The sequence below is a fragment of the Loxodonta africana genome, chromosome 1 (assembly GCF_030014295.1).
Source record: "Loxodonta africana isolate mLoxAfr1 chromosome 1, mLoxAfr1.hap2, whole genome shotgun sequence".
NCBI lineage: Eukaryota > Metazoa > Chordata > Mammalia > Proboscidea > Elephantidae > Loxodonta > Loxodonta africana.
This window is the reverse complement of record NC_087342.1, coordinates 31520578-31535609: the sequence shown is the minus strand read 5'-3', so window position 1 is coordinate 31535609 and position 15032 is coordinate 31520578. Positions and strand designations below refer to the sequence as shown.

Genomic DNA, 15032 nt, shown 5'->3' with positions numbered 1-15032 from the left:
AAAACACTACTGAAGCTCAGGCCTTGCTCCACCCTCACCCGCAGGGGTCCTGAATCAATTGCTCTTCATTAGGGTCTGCTCACTGGGATTTTTAAAAAACTCTCCAGATGATTCAAATGTACAGCCCAGATTGAGAACCACTGTCCTACCATGGTTTTGGTAAGGGAGAGCCAGAAAAAGTGGCAAAATAAAATAAGATGAGACAATCAAAACCAAAATGTAGTGGGATCTGAATTCCATATACCCAGCAAGGTAAAAGCAGTAAGATCCAATTGTGAAAGAGATTCTTAAAATCAGCATCATCAGTTGTCTCTCCCTCTCCCTCACACTCCCCCCACCCAGTCACCAATGCCTGCTTTCTCCTCCATCCCTTTCTATCTAATCCTCCTGCCATCATCCTAGCTCACTCCCTCTGCACTTCATGCCCATCCCAGCATCTAAGCTCTTAACTTGTCTCCTTGCCTCCTTTCTCCCGCGCTCTCAGATCCATCCTGCATATCAATGCCAGATTAATCTGGTTGCCACTCTCTCAAAAGCTCCAATGGCCTCTTCCTGCATACTGCACCAAAATTCCTTAACTTGTTGGTAGAGGCCTTGCTCAATCTGTTCCCACCCGTCTTTCCAGTCCCCTCGTTTCTTGCTACTTCGGAAAAAGAGCCCCCCACCCCCGTTCTGGTCAACCTGGACGATCTGTAATTCCAAACACTGTAATTGCAAACATCAAACCCAAGCGAGACAGAGATGGAAGCTAAGTCATTTGCCCCCGTCAAGCAGCTGTGAGTAGTGGGGATCTGAATATGAACCCAGGTTTGGGCTGTGTCCAGAGCTCTTAAACTCCATCCCATTCTCTCTCCACAGTGTTGTTGTTAGGTGCCAGAGTGTCGGTTCTGACTCACAGTGACCTCGTGTACAACAGAACGAAACACTGTGCTGCTGCGCCATCCTCACAAGGGAAGTATTATAATGACATGTGCAAAGACTCTCTACAACATCCCTCTCCATATCTACCTCCGGAAATCTTATCCATCCTTCAAGGCCACTTCATACCCAAAACTTCCCAGTTCTTCCTGTCTAAAGTTTCATTTCTGAAGCTTCCCAGTTCTTCCTAGTTCTCTCTTCTGAGCTTCTACATCCCTGTGTGTACACATGTTATGAAAAAATCATGGACAAAGTCATCCGATGCATTTCCTAAGCCTCAACACATTGTCTCATGGCTATCTTAGTCATCTGTTGTTGTTGTAGTTGTTAGGTGCTATAGAGTTGGTTCCGACTCATAGAGACCCTACGCACAACAGAACAAAATACTGCCTGGTCCTGCACCATCCTCAAAATTTTTGCTATGCTTGAATCCATTGCTGCAGCCATTGTATCAACCCATCTCTTTGAGGGTCTCCCCCTTTTTTGCTCACCCTCTACTTTATCAGGAAACCCTGGTGGCATAGTGGTTAAGTGCTATGGCTGCTAACCAAGAGTTCAGCAGTTCGAATCTGCCAGGAGCTCCTCGGAAACTCTATGGGGCAGTTCTACTCTGTTCTACAGGGTTGCTATGAGGCAGAATCGACTAGACGGCAGTGGGTTTAGTTTTTTCTACTTTATCAAGCATGATGTCCTTCTCCAGGGACTGATTCCTCCTGAAAATATGTTCAAAGTATGTGAGACAAAGTCTCATCGTCCTCACTTCTACGGAGCATTCTGGGTGTACTTCTTCCAAGACAGATTTGTTCGTTCTTTTGGCGGTTCATGGTATATTCAATATTCTTCGCCAGCACCATAATTCAAAGGCATTGATTCTTCTTTGGTCTTCTCTATTCATTATTCAGCTTTTGCATACCCGAGACCCAAAAAAACCAAACCTATTGCTGTCGAGTTGATTCCGAATCATACCGACCCTATAGAACACAGTAGAACTGCCCCATACGGTTTCAAACTGCCCGATCTTTTGGTTAGCAACCGTAGCTCTTAACCACTATGCCACCAGGATTTCATATGCATACATATGAGGCGATTGAAAATGCCACGGCTTGGGTCAGGCACACTTTAGTCCTCCAAGTGACATCTTTGATTTTTAACACTTTAAAGAGATCTCTTGTAGTGCATTTGCCCAATGCAATGTGTCATTTGATTTCTTGACTGCTGCTTCCATAGGCGTTGATTGTGGATCCAAGTAAAATGAAATCCTTGACAAACTCAATCTTTTCTTTGGTTATGATGATGTTGCTTATCGGTCTAGTTGTGACAATTTTTGTTTTATGTTGAGGTGTAATCCATACTGAAGGCCCTGGTCTTTGATCTTCATCAGTAAGTATTTCAAGTCCTCTTCACTTTCAGCAAGCAAGGTTGTGTCACCTGCATATCGCAGGTTGTTAATCAGTCTTCCTCCAATCCTGATGCCCTGTTTTTCTTCATGTAGTCCAGCTTCTCGGATTATCTGCTCAGCGTACAGATTGAATAGGTATGGTAAAAGGATACAACCCTGACACACACCCTTCCTGACTTTAAACCAATCAGTATCCTCTTGTTCTGACCAAACAACTGCCTCTTGGTCTACACACAAGTTCCACATGAACACAGTTAAGTGTTCCGGAATTCCCTTTCTTCCCAGTTTATCCATAATGTTATGATCCACACAGTCGAATGCCTTCGCATAGTCAATAAAACACAGGTAAACATCTTTCTGGAATTCTCTGCTTTCAGCCAAGGTGAATGTGACATCAGAAACGATATCGCTCATTCCACGTCCTCTTCTGAATCCAGCCTGAATTTCTTGCAGTCCCCTGTCCATGTACTGCTGCAACTGTTTTGAATGGTCTTCAGCAAAATTTTATTTTTGTGTGATATTAATGATATTGTTCAATATTTTCCACATTCTCTTGGATCACCTTTCTTTGGAAGGGGCACAAATATGGATCTCTTTCAGTCAGCTGGACAGGTAGCTGTCTTCCAAATTTCTTGGCATAGATGAGTGAGCGCTTCCAGCATTGTATCGGTTTGTCGAAACATCTCAACTGGTAGTCCGTCAATTCCTGGTGCCTTGTTTTTTGCCAGTGCCTTCAGTACAGCTTGGACTTCTTCCTTCAATACCACTGGTTCTTGATCATATGCTACCTCCTAAAATGGCAAAGCGTCGACAAATTCTTTTTGGTGTAATGACTCTGAGTATTCTTTCCATCATTAGTCTCTGCTGGCACTCAACGAGGATTCAGTGAAGAATAAATTATTCTGGGAAGCTTTTGTGTACTCACATAACCCCAATCACAACAGGGAATTCTTATTAATTTCAAGCCCAGAGATACCCCTTCCCTTCCATGAGTATCCTGCCATATTCCTCTTCTGCTTTAGCAATGCTCTCTTGCTCCATGTCATGAGACCTCTGCGAAGCACATATAAAACATTTTGCAATCTGGGAAGGGCCCTGGTATCTGGTAACCGCTGTAACTTTCAGGAAGATGCAAACTGTGATAAACTGAAGTCATAAAACGAACATGGGTCGTTTCATTCTGCTTGGAACTGGAAATGGGAACTGGAAATCAAGGGGCAGATCAAATTCTCCTTTCAGGCCTTATCCTTTGTCTCTGCTGTATGTTGAAAATAACAAGGGGTGGGACAGTGAGGTGGTGTAAACAAAAGGCAAGAAGGGGAAAGGAGAAGACCTGGTCAGACAGTTCCTCTTTCTCTGGAGACAAACAGCATTCTAGGAAAGAAAACTACTCCCTAGTTTACAAGAAATGATACAAGGAGCATAAAGCAGAAAAAAGAAACCAAGCCCAAACAGTTGCCCATGTCATCTTCTGTATCTGTAAGTCAAAGTCGTAACCTTGAGTTTTCTCTATCAGGTTCAGAGGATTCTCAGTGTACCATCCTGTCATGGATTGAATTATGTTAAGATGTGTGTACCAGCTTGGTTGGGCCATGATTCCTGGTATTGTGTGACTTTCCTGTGTGTTGTAAATCCTGCCTCTGTGATGTTAAAGGGAGGATGGGCAGCAGTTGTGTTAGTGAGGCAGGACTCAACCTACAGGATTGGACTGTGTCTTGAGGCAATCTCTGGAGACAAAAAAGACAGGAGCAAGCAGAGAGATGGGGGACCTCATACCACCAAAAAAGCAGCACCAGAAGCACAGCGCGTCCTTTGGACACAGGGTCCCTGTGCCTGAGAAGCTCCTCAACCAGGGCAAGATTGAGGATAAGGACCTTCCTCCAGAGCCAACAGAGAAAGAAAGCCTTCCCCTGGAGCCAAGGCCCTGAATTTGGACCTTTAGCCTACTGTACTGTGAGGAAATAAATTTCTCTTTGTTAAAGCCATCCGCTTGTGGTATTTCTGTTACAGCAGCACTAGACAACCAAGTCACATTCTCAGTGTGTTCAGAAGAGGGCACGAATACAAGACAGAAATCACCCATTAATCCAGCTATGACTGCATCCCTAGGGATTAAGTCAAATGCCACAGTGAGCTTAAAACAAATGACAGAGGGGACATTTCCATCCATTGCCATCCTCCCTGTTCACCCTCCTTGTTACACCCCAAGGAAGGAGAATTTGCTAAACTGAACTGCGATTGTGCCAGGGAGAGAGATCAAGTTCAACTCCCTACAGCCAGGGCGGTGGGGCAGGAGCGATGACTGGGGGCCCTCTCTCTATTGCTGCTCCCTTCACACCCTACAAGTATCTTCTGTTTAGGATGACTTATTAAATTATATATGAAAACTGGAAATCCAGAATACTTCTTGAGAATCTGCTACATGTGAAGCACTGTACTAGGGCTGGGGATCAAGAATTAAAAACAAAGCGTCGGCCCTACTCTTGAGGTCAGAGTCTAAAGGGAAAGGCAGAAAGAATTTTCATATTCTTTGGTGTTATAAAAGGGTAAGCTCAGGGTTCCAAGGAAATAAAGAGGAGAGTATGTGAGAGCACAACTGGGGTTCAGGTAAGGTCTCCTCAAAGAGATGAGGTCAGAGCTGAGGGCTGACAAACGTGTAGGAGCCAACCGAGCAATTCCGGCTCATTTTGATCCCATGTGAGTCAGAGTAGAACTGTGCTCCACACGGTTTTCAGTGGATGCTTGTGTAGAAGTAGATCCCCAGACCTGCCTTCCGAAGTGCCTCTGGGAATACTGGTACCTCCAGCCTTTTATTTAGCAGCTAAGTGCGTTAACTGTTTGCACCACCCAGACTCTGTTCTGGCAGAGAGAACAACATAAACAAAGCATCTCTCCCTTGCAGCAAGGAAGGCCCCAAATCCTCACATGTCTGCGTAATGTGTGCCATTTGAGAGACCAATGGGGAGAGTGAGAGAATTAGTGAAACGAAATGAAGTACTAGACTTTGAAGAAGTAAATTAAAAATAAATTTATGGCTTTCTCTGAAGAAGGTGAAAGCAAACTATCAACTTCCTCAATCCCCACAGATGAGATCAGACACCAGGTAGCCTTTCAGTCAATCACAAAGCTGGTGTTGACTGAAGAGGAGGCAGATGGAAAGCAAGCAAAATAGCACATCATGGCCCTTGTGTAAAGTCTTAACCACACAGTAATTATATAAGGATGCTATCATAAACAATATAGACCTTGGAGGGTGGGACTTTTCCTAAGAATCAGGACTGGGACCCGATGCCCAGAGCTGTCTATGTTTTTGGTTCTTGTTGTCTGGTGGTGTCAAGTCAATTATCAACTCATAACGAGCCCATGTGACAGAGTAGAACTGCCCCAAAGGGTTTTCTTAGGTATAACCTTTATGGGAGCAGATCACCAGGTCTTTCTCCCACAGTCAGTGGGCAGGTTCAAACTGCCAACCATTCAGTTAGCAGCCAAGTGCTTAACCTCTGTCTTTAGTAAAAAAAAAAAAAAAAAAACCCACTGCCATCAAGTCGATTCCGATGTGAACTGTCACATGCTCCATTCCTTGAAGACCTCGATATTTATTGACGTAAGTGGCTCCAAGACGTGGCAGAGACATATTCTACAAAGGGTGGAAGTAGCAGATTCCAGAAAACATTTCTGTCACAGGCTCAGCTATTCGCATAGTTCTCATACCTGGTTGGCAGTTTCCTTGCTCTATGCCTTAGTTACCCCATCTAACAATAAGAATTATAAAATGCCCCTAGTTTTCTCATTTAAGGAACTAAATTAAATAGCTCCTTATATGGATTGAGCTCCTTGAGGAATGGCCACATATCCTGTACCGCATGACCCTGGAAGCCATACAGCTTTAACCTAGAGAAAGGAACCGGAAGGAACAAAAGCATCATCAGCTGCTCAATTTTTCATTCACTCAATAATTTTTATCAAGTATCTCCTAAGTGCACAGCAAGGCATTGGTGGCTCAGGGGTAGAATTCTCTCCTTCCACAAGGGTGATCCGAGTTTGATTTCCAGCCAAGGCACCTCATGCGCAGCCACCATCTGTTTGTCAGTGGGGGCTTGCGTGTTGCTATGATATTGAACATGCTTCAGTAGAGCTTCCAGATTAAGACAGACTAGGGAGAAAGCCCTGATGATCTACTTCTGAAAGTCTTACCTTTGGATCAGAACGGTCTAATCCGCAATTGATCTCAGGCACAGGATCAGTGATTCCGCTGTGTATGGGGTTGCCGTGAGTCAATTCAACAGCAGCTAACCACGATGTGCACAACACAGTCAAAAGTGATACATGCTTATCATTTTGCAGTTTTTTCCACATTTTCTGTTCATGACTTCTGAATAAGAGAAACTGGCCAAGTTATAAACCAGCGTGAGATGTGCTTATGGAAAATTTACCTCAACCCTCCAGCTCTGTCACATGGGAAGCGCAGAAGAAAGCCCGTGAAAACTTGGCCTGAAGCCAGCCTCCAGGAAGGCGGTCGGACACCGTGTTCAGCTTACCTGGGGATGCTAGTCAGGTAGGTCATGACATTCAGGAAGTCCTCATCTGAGATGTGTTTGAACCCCGCAAACTCTGGAAAAGTGATGATGGGAGCACCATCTTTCCCTTGGCCTCCTACAACAAAAATGGGGGGTCAAAATGTTAGCAAATGTCTTCATGTCACGTCCCTGCAGGTAAGGGACCTGGGCTGACATCAGTCAGGAGACATAACGTGGGCCTCCTCCTTTTCTATCTGTATTATCTCAGGCTAGAATGTGGGAGATGTTGACACTCAGCTAGCTTGTGTAAGTCTCTGTTCTCCTTCATGCTTGCTTAGTGGCCTTGTGAGAACTCATTTCTTGAATCCTTTAAAAATAACCCAGTGCCGTCGTGACCCTATAGGACAGAGCAGAACTGCCCCATCGAGTTTCCAAGGAGCACCTGGTGGATTCAAACTGCCGACCTTTTGGTTAGCAGCTGTAGTGCTTAACCACTATGCCACCAAGGTTTCCCCTTTAAAGATAGTTACTACAAAAAAAAAAAAAAGTAATACTGACTAAATTACTTTAGCATAGCTGAACAGTAAACACTGTCAACATCAATACATAATATTGCTCTTTGTGTTTGTAGTCAGTAAATGTCAAAGGTCATATAGCACAGGGGTTAAAAGGGTGGTCTCTAAAATCAGACTGGCTGTTTCAAATTCTGCTTTGCCAGTTAATTGCTGTGTGGTTTTGGACAAGATACTTAACCTTTTAAGTAGGAGTGTTGATATAGCAATAGATAGATGATAGAGACAGAGATAATGGAAATACTTGTACCTATCTCAAAAGGTATTGTGAGGATTAAGTGAGAAAACATGAAAAACACCTTAGTGAGTGCCTATTATATAGCACAGGAGCCTTGGTGGTGCGGTGGTTAAGCGCTTGGCTGCTAAATGTAAAGTCAGTGGTTAGAACCCACCATCTGCTCCTCAAGAGAAAGATGTGGCAGTCTGCTTCCATAAAAACTGTAGGCTTGGAAACCCTATGGGGCAGTTCTACTCTGTTCTACAGGGTTGCTATGAGTCAGAATTGACTTGACGGCAATGGGTTTCTTTTTTTTTAATTACATAGTAAGTGCTCATTAAAAGGCGAATATTACCATAATTTTTTATTACTACAAAGAGGCAGTAACCAGTTGCCCCATCAAGCACTTATTAATACGGATATAAGACATCCTTGTGAGAATAAAAGGAGCCCTGGTGGCACAGTGGTTAAAAGGTCAGCTGGCAGCCAAAAGTTCAGCAGTTTGAATCCACCAGCCACTCCTTGGAAACCCTATGGGGCGGTTCTACTCTATCCTGTATGGTTGCTATGAGTCAGAATCGACTCAATGGCAATGGGAACGCATGATCAGAGCAGGGGCCACCTAAGCTAAAGACTACTTTTCCCAGGCTCCTTGCAGTTATATGTAACACAAGACTAAGGACTAGCCCCACAGTTCCCAAACTGCATGCTCAGTACCTAGGGCCCCACAGTGGATCCAAAGTAGGTCCGTGGGACATTTTAAATTTTTGAGGAAAACACCTGACATCTGTCACATACCACACTTGCTACTAGCTTGGACTGCTCACAGGTTCAACACTAAACTGCACTGTATTCTTTCTGATGGCATCTTATCTTTGTAAAGCTGGGTTTTTGGTGGCTGCTGGGTTAAAAAAGGAAGTATGGTGTGAAAATCAATATGGAATGGGAAATGAGGGTCTGATTTCAAGGTTTAAGATAAGCGATTATTTAAGAACAAAATTAGAATCTCGTTTTTTTCTTTCAATTTATGTGTAACATTTTTTCAAATGGCTACAAAGTAGTTAGGACAAAAATACTAAGTTGTTTTAACTCTTAGGTATTTCTTTTGGCCAAAGGTGGGGGAAGGGATGTGAAAAAATAAGACATTAGGGCAGCAGGAAAGGAGGAAGTTCGGGAAACTCCACCCTAGCCAACGGGATGTGAGCTGAAGTGCCATGTGCAGCTGCCAGGTCATGTCCTTAGATAGAAACTAGCTTAACGAGGAATGATGGCTCCCAAGTCAAGGCCAGGTCAAGTGACTGCACGTATTTAATATACTTAATGAAAGACGCATAGGTGTGGGTGTGGTGTGGAGTTTGGTTAATGAGGAAAGCACAGAGTTGAGAGAAGCAGGCAGCAGACCCCCAATGGTATCCTAAGGAGAGAGAGTCCTGACTGACCGTCATGAGAATCCAACCCACGTGGACAGTCTCTCTGACGACACCACCATTAAGATCATCCAACTGACTCTCCGAGCTGACTCCATGCCCAATAAATACCTTCTGATTACAGTCTGACTTTCCACATAAATTTGCTTCCGGGAAGAATGTGCAAATGACCAAACATTAGTCTGTGTATAATGTAAAGAGTAAGCTAGCAGCTTGTTTTTCTACAGGAGTGTCCTGTGAGTGTTGTTCACGTGGGTCAGACTCTCAAAGACCAATCACTATGGAATGAAACCATGTGAGATTTTTCTGAATGGTCAGTCAACCTTCTCCAGGAAATGCTCCTTTATAAATACCCTGTGCTTAAATTAAATTTCAGAAGATACCTGCAGATTAGACATTTGTCAACCTTTGACCAGGAGATTGAGTTACCTTCATTATGTTGACTGAAAACAATTTAGATCAGGATATTTTCAGCTCTCACCCAATATTCTTCCTCTTGGCAGTTTTACAACTATGGTTTCAGAGAAATGTGAAGTAAGTGAATTCCTATCTCTGTTGTTGTTAGGTGCCACAGAGTCAATTTCGACTTGGAGTGACCCTATGAGACAGAGTAAAACTGTCCAGTAGGGTCTCCAAGGAGTGGCTGGTGGGTTTGAATAGCCGATTTTTTGGTTAGCAGCCAAGCTCTTAAGCACTAGGCCACCAGGGCTCCTATGTTTAGTGAAGCTAAGCTGAGATGCAGTGGGTAACACTGTACTAACCGTACAATAACCAACATTTGCAGAAGGATTGGCTAACATTTCAAGAGGGGCCAAAACACCCTTAAATATTCATTTGAATATGATTCCACCATTTAACGATTTTACCTTTTATCACTGACTCTAAATTAAAGCTATTCACACCGAAATGGTGATGCTTTCTTGTGTCTTGGTTAATACCAATACTGAACATCAAAGTGACCCCCAGGTTAACTTTGAATACCAGCCTGCTGCTGAATATTAGTCACAAAGGGCGGAAGCCCCAAGGAAACAAAGGTGGGCTAACATGCTGCCATGGCAACCCACAAGAGGACCTGTAGTGCCACCTTGTGAGCAAATGTGGTAATGCAACAGGAGAAAGAAAGATTTTTCCAAAGGAGCCTCCTGTGTAAAGAAAACCAAATTATCTGGAATTTAATAAAATTATAACTCAAATAAAATCAACTTCATTCCCTCTTGTGTAATTTTTACCTTTTCATTATATGGAACTAGTCTTATTGAAGAGAGCAGAGAAAATTGTATTAATAGCTAGACACAAAATGTCTCTCAGGAAGATAACTAGTTCTACCGTCTGAAACACTGGTAATCGCTTGAGGTACAAGATGACTTTCCAAAGGGCCTAAGTGTTGGCTGGCACCAAGGCTGCCATCATATATAGAGAAGTGGGAACACTGGAAAATCCTAGAGGAAGATGGTGAAGACCAACAATGGGGGAAGACTTGATCTACTACCAACGACACTGGAAAGATGGTGTGAGGATTGCAGAGGATATATGTAAAGTACTTGGTATGGACTGAATTGTGCCCCCCCCCGACCCCAAAAAATGTTATCAACTTGGCTAGGCCATAATTCCCAGTATTGTGTGATTGTCCGCCATTTTGTCACCTGATACGATTTTCCTGTGTGTTGTAAATCCTACCTCTATGATGTTAACGAGGTAGAATTAGAGGCAGTTATGTTAACGAGGCAGGAATCAATCTACAAGATTAGGTTGTATCCTCAGTCATTGTCTTTTGAGATATAAAAGAGTGAAGTGAGCAGAAAGCCAGGGGCACCTCACACCACCAAGAAACAAGAGCCAGGAGAATGACACATCCTTTGGACCCGCAGTCACTGTGCTGAGTAGCTCCTAATCTAGGGGAAGATTGATGAGAAGGACCTTCACCCAGAGCTGACTGAGACAGAAAGCCTTCCCCTGGAGCTGGTACCCTGAATTTGGACTTCCAGTCTCCTACACTGTGAGAGAATAAATTTCTCTTTGTTAAAGCCATCCATGTGTGGTATTTCTGTTACAGCAGCACTTGATAACTAAGACAGTACTTAACATATAGTAAGTGTTCAACAGATTACAATTACTAGCATTACCACGGTCCTCCAGGGCCCATCCCAAATTTCTGAAGAATAACCACGACCCCAGAAGGAAGACCAGCGACACTTCTGCTATTGTAGACAACTCATTTTAACTTGGGATTCAGTACCTTTAAAGAGTAAAGGTTGTCTTCTGGGATACTGGAAATGTCCTATATCTAGATCTGGGTGGTGGTTACATAAAAATTCATCAAACTATATACACTTAGGACCGTAGGCTTTACTGTATATGTGTTATACCCTAAAAAGGCTTCAGGGAAACTCATCTAAATCACTCTTGTTAGACCATGGATCGCTGGAGCCCAGTCAACTTTAGATAAGGTAGAATGATGCAGGGGAAAGAGCACTGGCTTTGAAGTCATTCAAATCTGGGTTCCAATCAGCACACAGCAAGCCTGTGACCTGGGGTGTTTCGCCTGCCTGGTGATCAGCTTCATCACTGTCTGTCTCCCTTGCATCGACGATGGCTCCCTCTTCTTTCCTCCCACTCCTCTCTCCCTTTCTCCTCATCCATAAGGTGGCTCTGTGCCAGGAGTACTCAGTGGGCACAGTACCACCCCGAGAGGCACTTTAGAAATTCCAGGACCCAGGATGCTAAATGACGTGAAAAAGCACCAGACAATCCTGGGTAACAAAGAATTGTCCCACATCCTCTGTGACATCTGAATGACTCACCAGAGACTCAGCATACATGAAAAATCAGTTTATAACTATTGAGCCTACACTCTAACTCTGTGTTTGATATAATCACAAAGGCTGTTTTTTTTTTTTTAAGCAGTTTTAATATATACTGAATTTTCTAGGAATGCAAGCTACCCTATAAATCAAAGGAAGATAATACTTTACTTTGTCCAGAACTTTACCAACAATTATTTACTATTTCAGAAAATCACTGCAGGGTGTCTGATCATCCTACCATACCCCTGTGTCAAGCAGTATTTGTAACTTCGCCTGACTGCGTCAGTATTTCTTTTAGTGCACCCAGAAACACATATTGAAATACCTTATGACTTACATGCATGCTCTAAGCATACATATAATTTTACTATACATTACTTTCCTTTTATTTCTTCTTTACATTGCAGCTGGGATTTTATTTATTATTATTATTTTTAAATATGCATAGGTAAGGGTGGCTGTTCACCACGGAAATTTTCTCTTGGTCCTGGGCACACTAACTAAAACCTACTCAGTGCCGTCGAGTTGATTCCGACTCCACTACTAAACTACATTTCCCAGCTTCCCTTGCTGGTAAGTGTATCCACATGACTAAGCCAAGTTCACGTCAGTGGAACATGAGGTGCGCCATCCCTGAGCCAAGGCCCTTAAGAAGTAGCATGCTTCTCCCTTGTTCTCTTTCTCTGTCAGCTTTCTGCATGCAGATAAAAATAAGGCCACAAAATGGAGAATAATAGATAGAAGCCATCACATCGGCTCAGACTCATGGTGACTTTATGTACAACAGAACAAAACACTGCCTGGTCCTGTGTCATTCTCACAATCGCCACCATGTTTGAGTCCATCATTGGGGCTGCTATGCCAATCTATCTCACTGAGGGTCTCTCTTGCCCTCATTGGCCCTCTACTTCACCAAACATGATGTCTTCCTCCAGCTATTGACCCCTTCCTCATGACATGTCCAAAGCAAGTTGGACAGTGTTCTATTGTGGGCCATAAGGTATTCACTGGCTAATTTTCAGAAGTAGAGCACCAAGCCTTTCTTCCTAGTCTGTCTTAGTCTGGAAGCTCTGCTGAAACTGTCCACCATGGGTGATCCTGCTGGTATTTGAAATACTGGTGGCATAGCTTCCAGCATAAGAGCAACATGAAAGCTACCACAGTATGACAAACTGACTGGTGGATAATAATAAGAGTCACAAAATAAAAGGAAGCTTCGTTCCTGAATCTCTACATGTAGAAAAGCTGTCTGCCCACTAACCACATGGACTATTAAAAGAGGCAGACAGAAACTCAGACACAATGATTCCAAGGGGAGACAGAACAACTATCACAATAAATATAAATGGACAATTCCTCAGAACTAAAGGAAAAGAGTTATGGCAGACACTAGTAAATACCTAATTCATTACCAAACCCCTTCTCCCTGACCATCTTCTACTGTGGAGGTTAGAAAGAGTAAAAGCTTGCCTTCTCAGACTTCCTTGCAGCTAGGAGTGGTTATATAACATACAACATAGTTCTGGGATGAAACATATGCAGAAGCTTGCCAAGGGTTTCTGGGAAAGCTTTCATTCTCCTGGTGAAAGAAACTGAAGAAGGTGGCATTGCTCCTTCTACTTCTTCCTGTTTTGGACACAGATTCTATGTCTTTAGCTGCAGCAGCCATCTTGGGACCAAGATGTAACAAACTAGAGGGAAACATCACGAGAATCATAGAGATACCACCTCTGATGTTGCTGAGCCATGAATCCAATACTGGATCCAAACTGACCCAAGTTCTACCTTTAAACTTCTTGTTACATGGTTCAAAACACAAACAAACAGACAAGCTCTATAAGCTAAATTTTCTTGCAGCCAGAAGTATGACTTTCGAGGTGGTTGAATAACCTAGGTTAAGGGCAACATCTGTAGGTGAACATAAAACAAGCTCTTAGCCTCTTGGCAGCCAATATAAGAGAGCAAAAAGGATTAACAGAGCTCTCATCATTCAGTAAAAAGAAGCTGTAATGGTAATCTATTTTTGTCTGCCCGTTATCCCTTCTTCCTTCTGGTAACAGTGTCCCAGTTCCTCTTTGAGAAAGTAACTCTCCCCATTTAGCTTGTACCTTTTTTGGGTCTAGGTACTGCACCTTCTCCTGGAAAGAGGTTGTGGGGACACTGGTAGGGTCACTTGACCAAACCAGACCAGCCAGACTCCTTCCTGGGACAGAGCAGAAATGGGTGGAGCCGATTTCTACCAACAACAGGGCCCTGAAGTAACACCTCACCCCTGCCCTCCATTCAGTCATGCTAATGAGATCCCTGTAGCTAGCTCCCATCCTTCCCAAGGTCTGTTGTTCAACTTTTCCTTCAGTTCTGTAAGTTCCCCAACACCATTCCAATAAATTACTTTTTTTAGTCTAAGTTGGTCAGCATCAGTTTCTGTTGTTCTGTCTAAATAAAGGCAAGTCTTTCTTTAGTAAGCAATGCTGTGATCTCAATGCCGTGCCTCGTCAGATGTTCTCTAGCACCCCTGTCCACTAGCACCAGAAATTCCCAAATTCCTGAGCTCACCACCGCCACAACAAGGAGTGGCCACTGCTGCCAACATCTTAATTCTGTTTGGAAGGTATGTGAAGAGGACATTATTACTCCCACTGCAAAGCCTGGCACAGACTCCCCCACTGCAAGCAGACCCCCATCCTTCCTTCCCTTACACCCTGCTCCCACAAAGGACTACAGTACTGCAGCTGCTCAGGAGGGAGAAGACAAGCCCCCATGTCTGGAGTCATCAGAAGAATCATGACATTTAGAGGTAACCAACCACAGGTTAGTTCACAGCCTGAGACCAATCCAGTATGGCTTTTTCCAATCTTGGAAAGCAAGTATTTCCTCAGCAAAGTGGAATCTTTTCTGATCACCTATTTTTCTAATTTGTTGTCTAACCAAAAACCAAAAGCAAACCTATTGCCATTGAGTCAATTCCAACTCATAGTGACCCTACAGGACAGAGCAGAACTGCCCCATAGGGTTTCCAAGGAGAGGCTGGTGGATTAAAACTGCCGACCTTTTGGTTAGCAGTTGAATGCTTAACCACTGCACCACCAGGACTCCATTGCCTAACCAGGTACCCCCATTTCAGAATTAAAATAGATACATTGTATCTTTCTAACTTTGTATCAGAATATCATTTTTG

General features: G+C 43.4%; 1 protein-coding gene across 2 annotated transcripts in view; it reads right to left on the bottom strand.

Moving 5' to 3' along the window:
* The window catches only part of MCF2L2 (MCF.2 cell line derived transforming sequence-like 2), a 145066-nt gene that overhangs the window by 105607 nt on the left and 24427 nt on the right, over nucleotides 1-15032 (bottom strand). Inside the window, exons 1-2 of one of the 2 annotated variants that reach the window (XM_064279514.1) lie at nucleotides 9063-9567; nucleotides 6856-6970 (exon numbers count right to left, since the gene is read on the bottom strand). In XM_064279514.1, coding sequence (XP_064135584.1) covers nucleotides 6856-6881 — 26 coding nt within the window. In that variant the 5' untranslated portion in view covers nucleotides 6882-6970; nucleotides 9063-9567. Of the gene's footprint in view, nucleotides 1-6855; nucleotides 6971-9062; nucleotides 9568-15032 lie in introns of those variants that run through there. The other variant, XM_023551507.2, reaches the window with a different exon arrangement.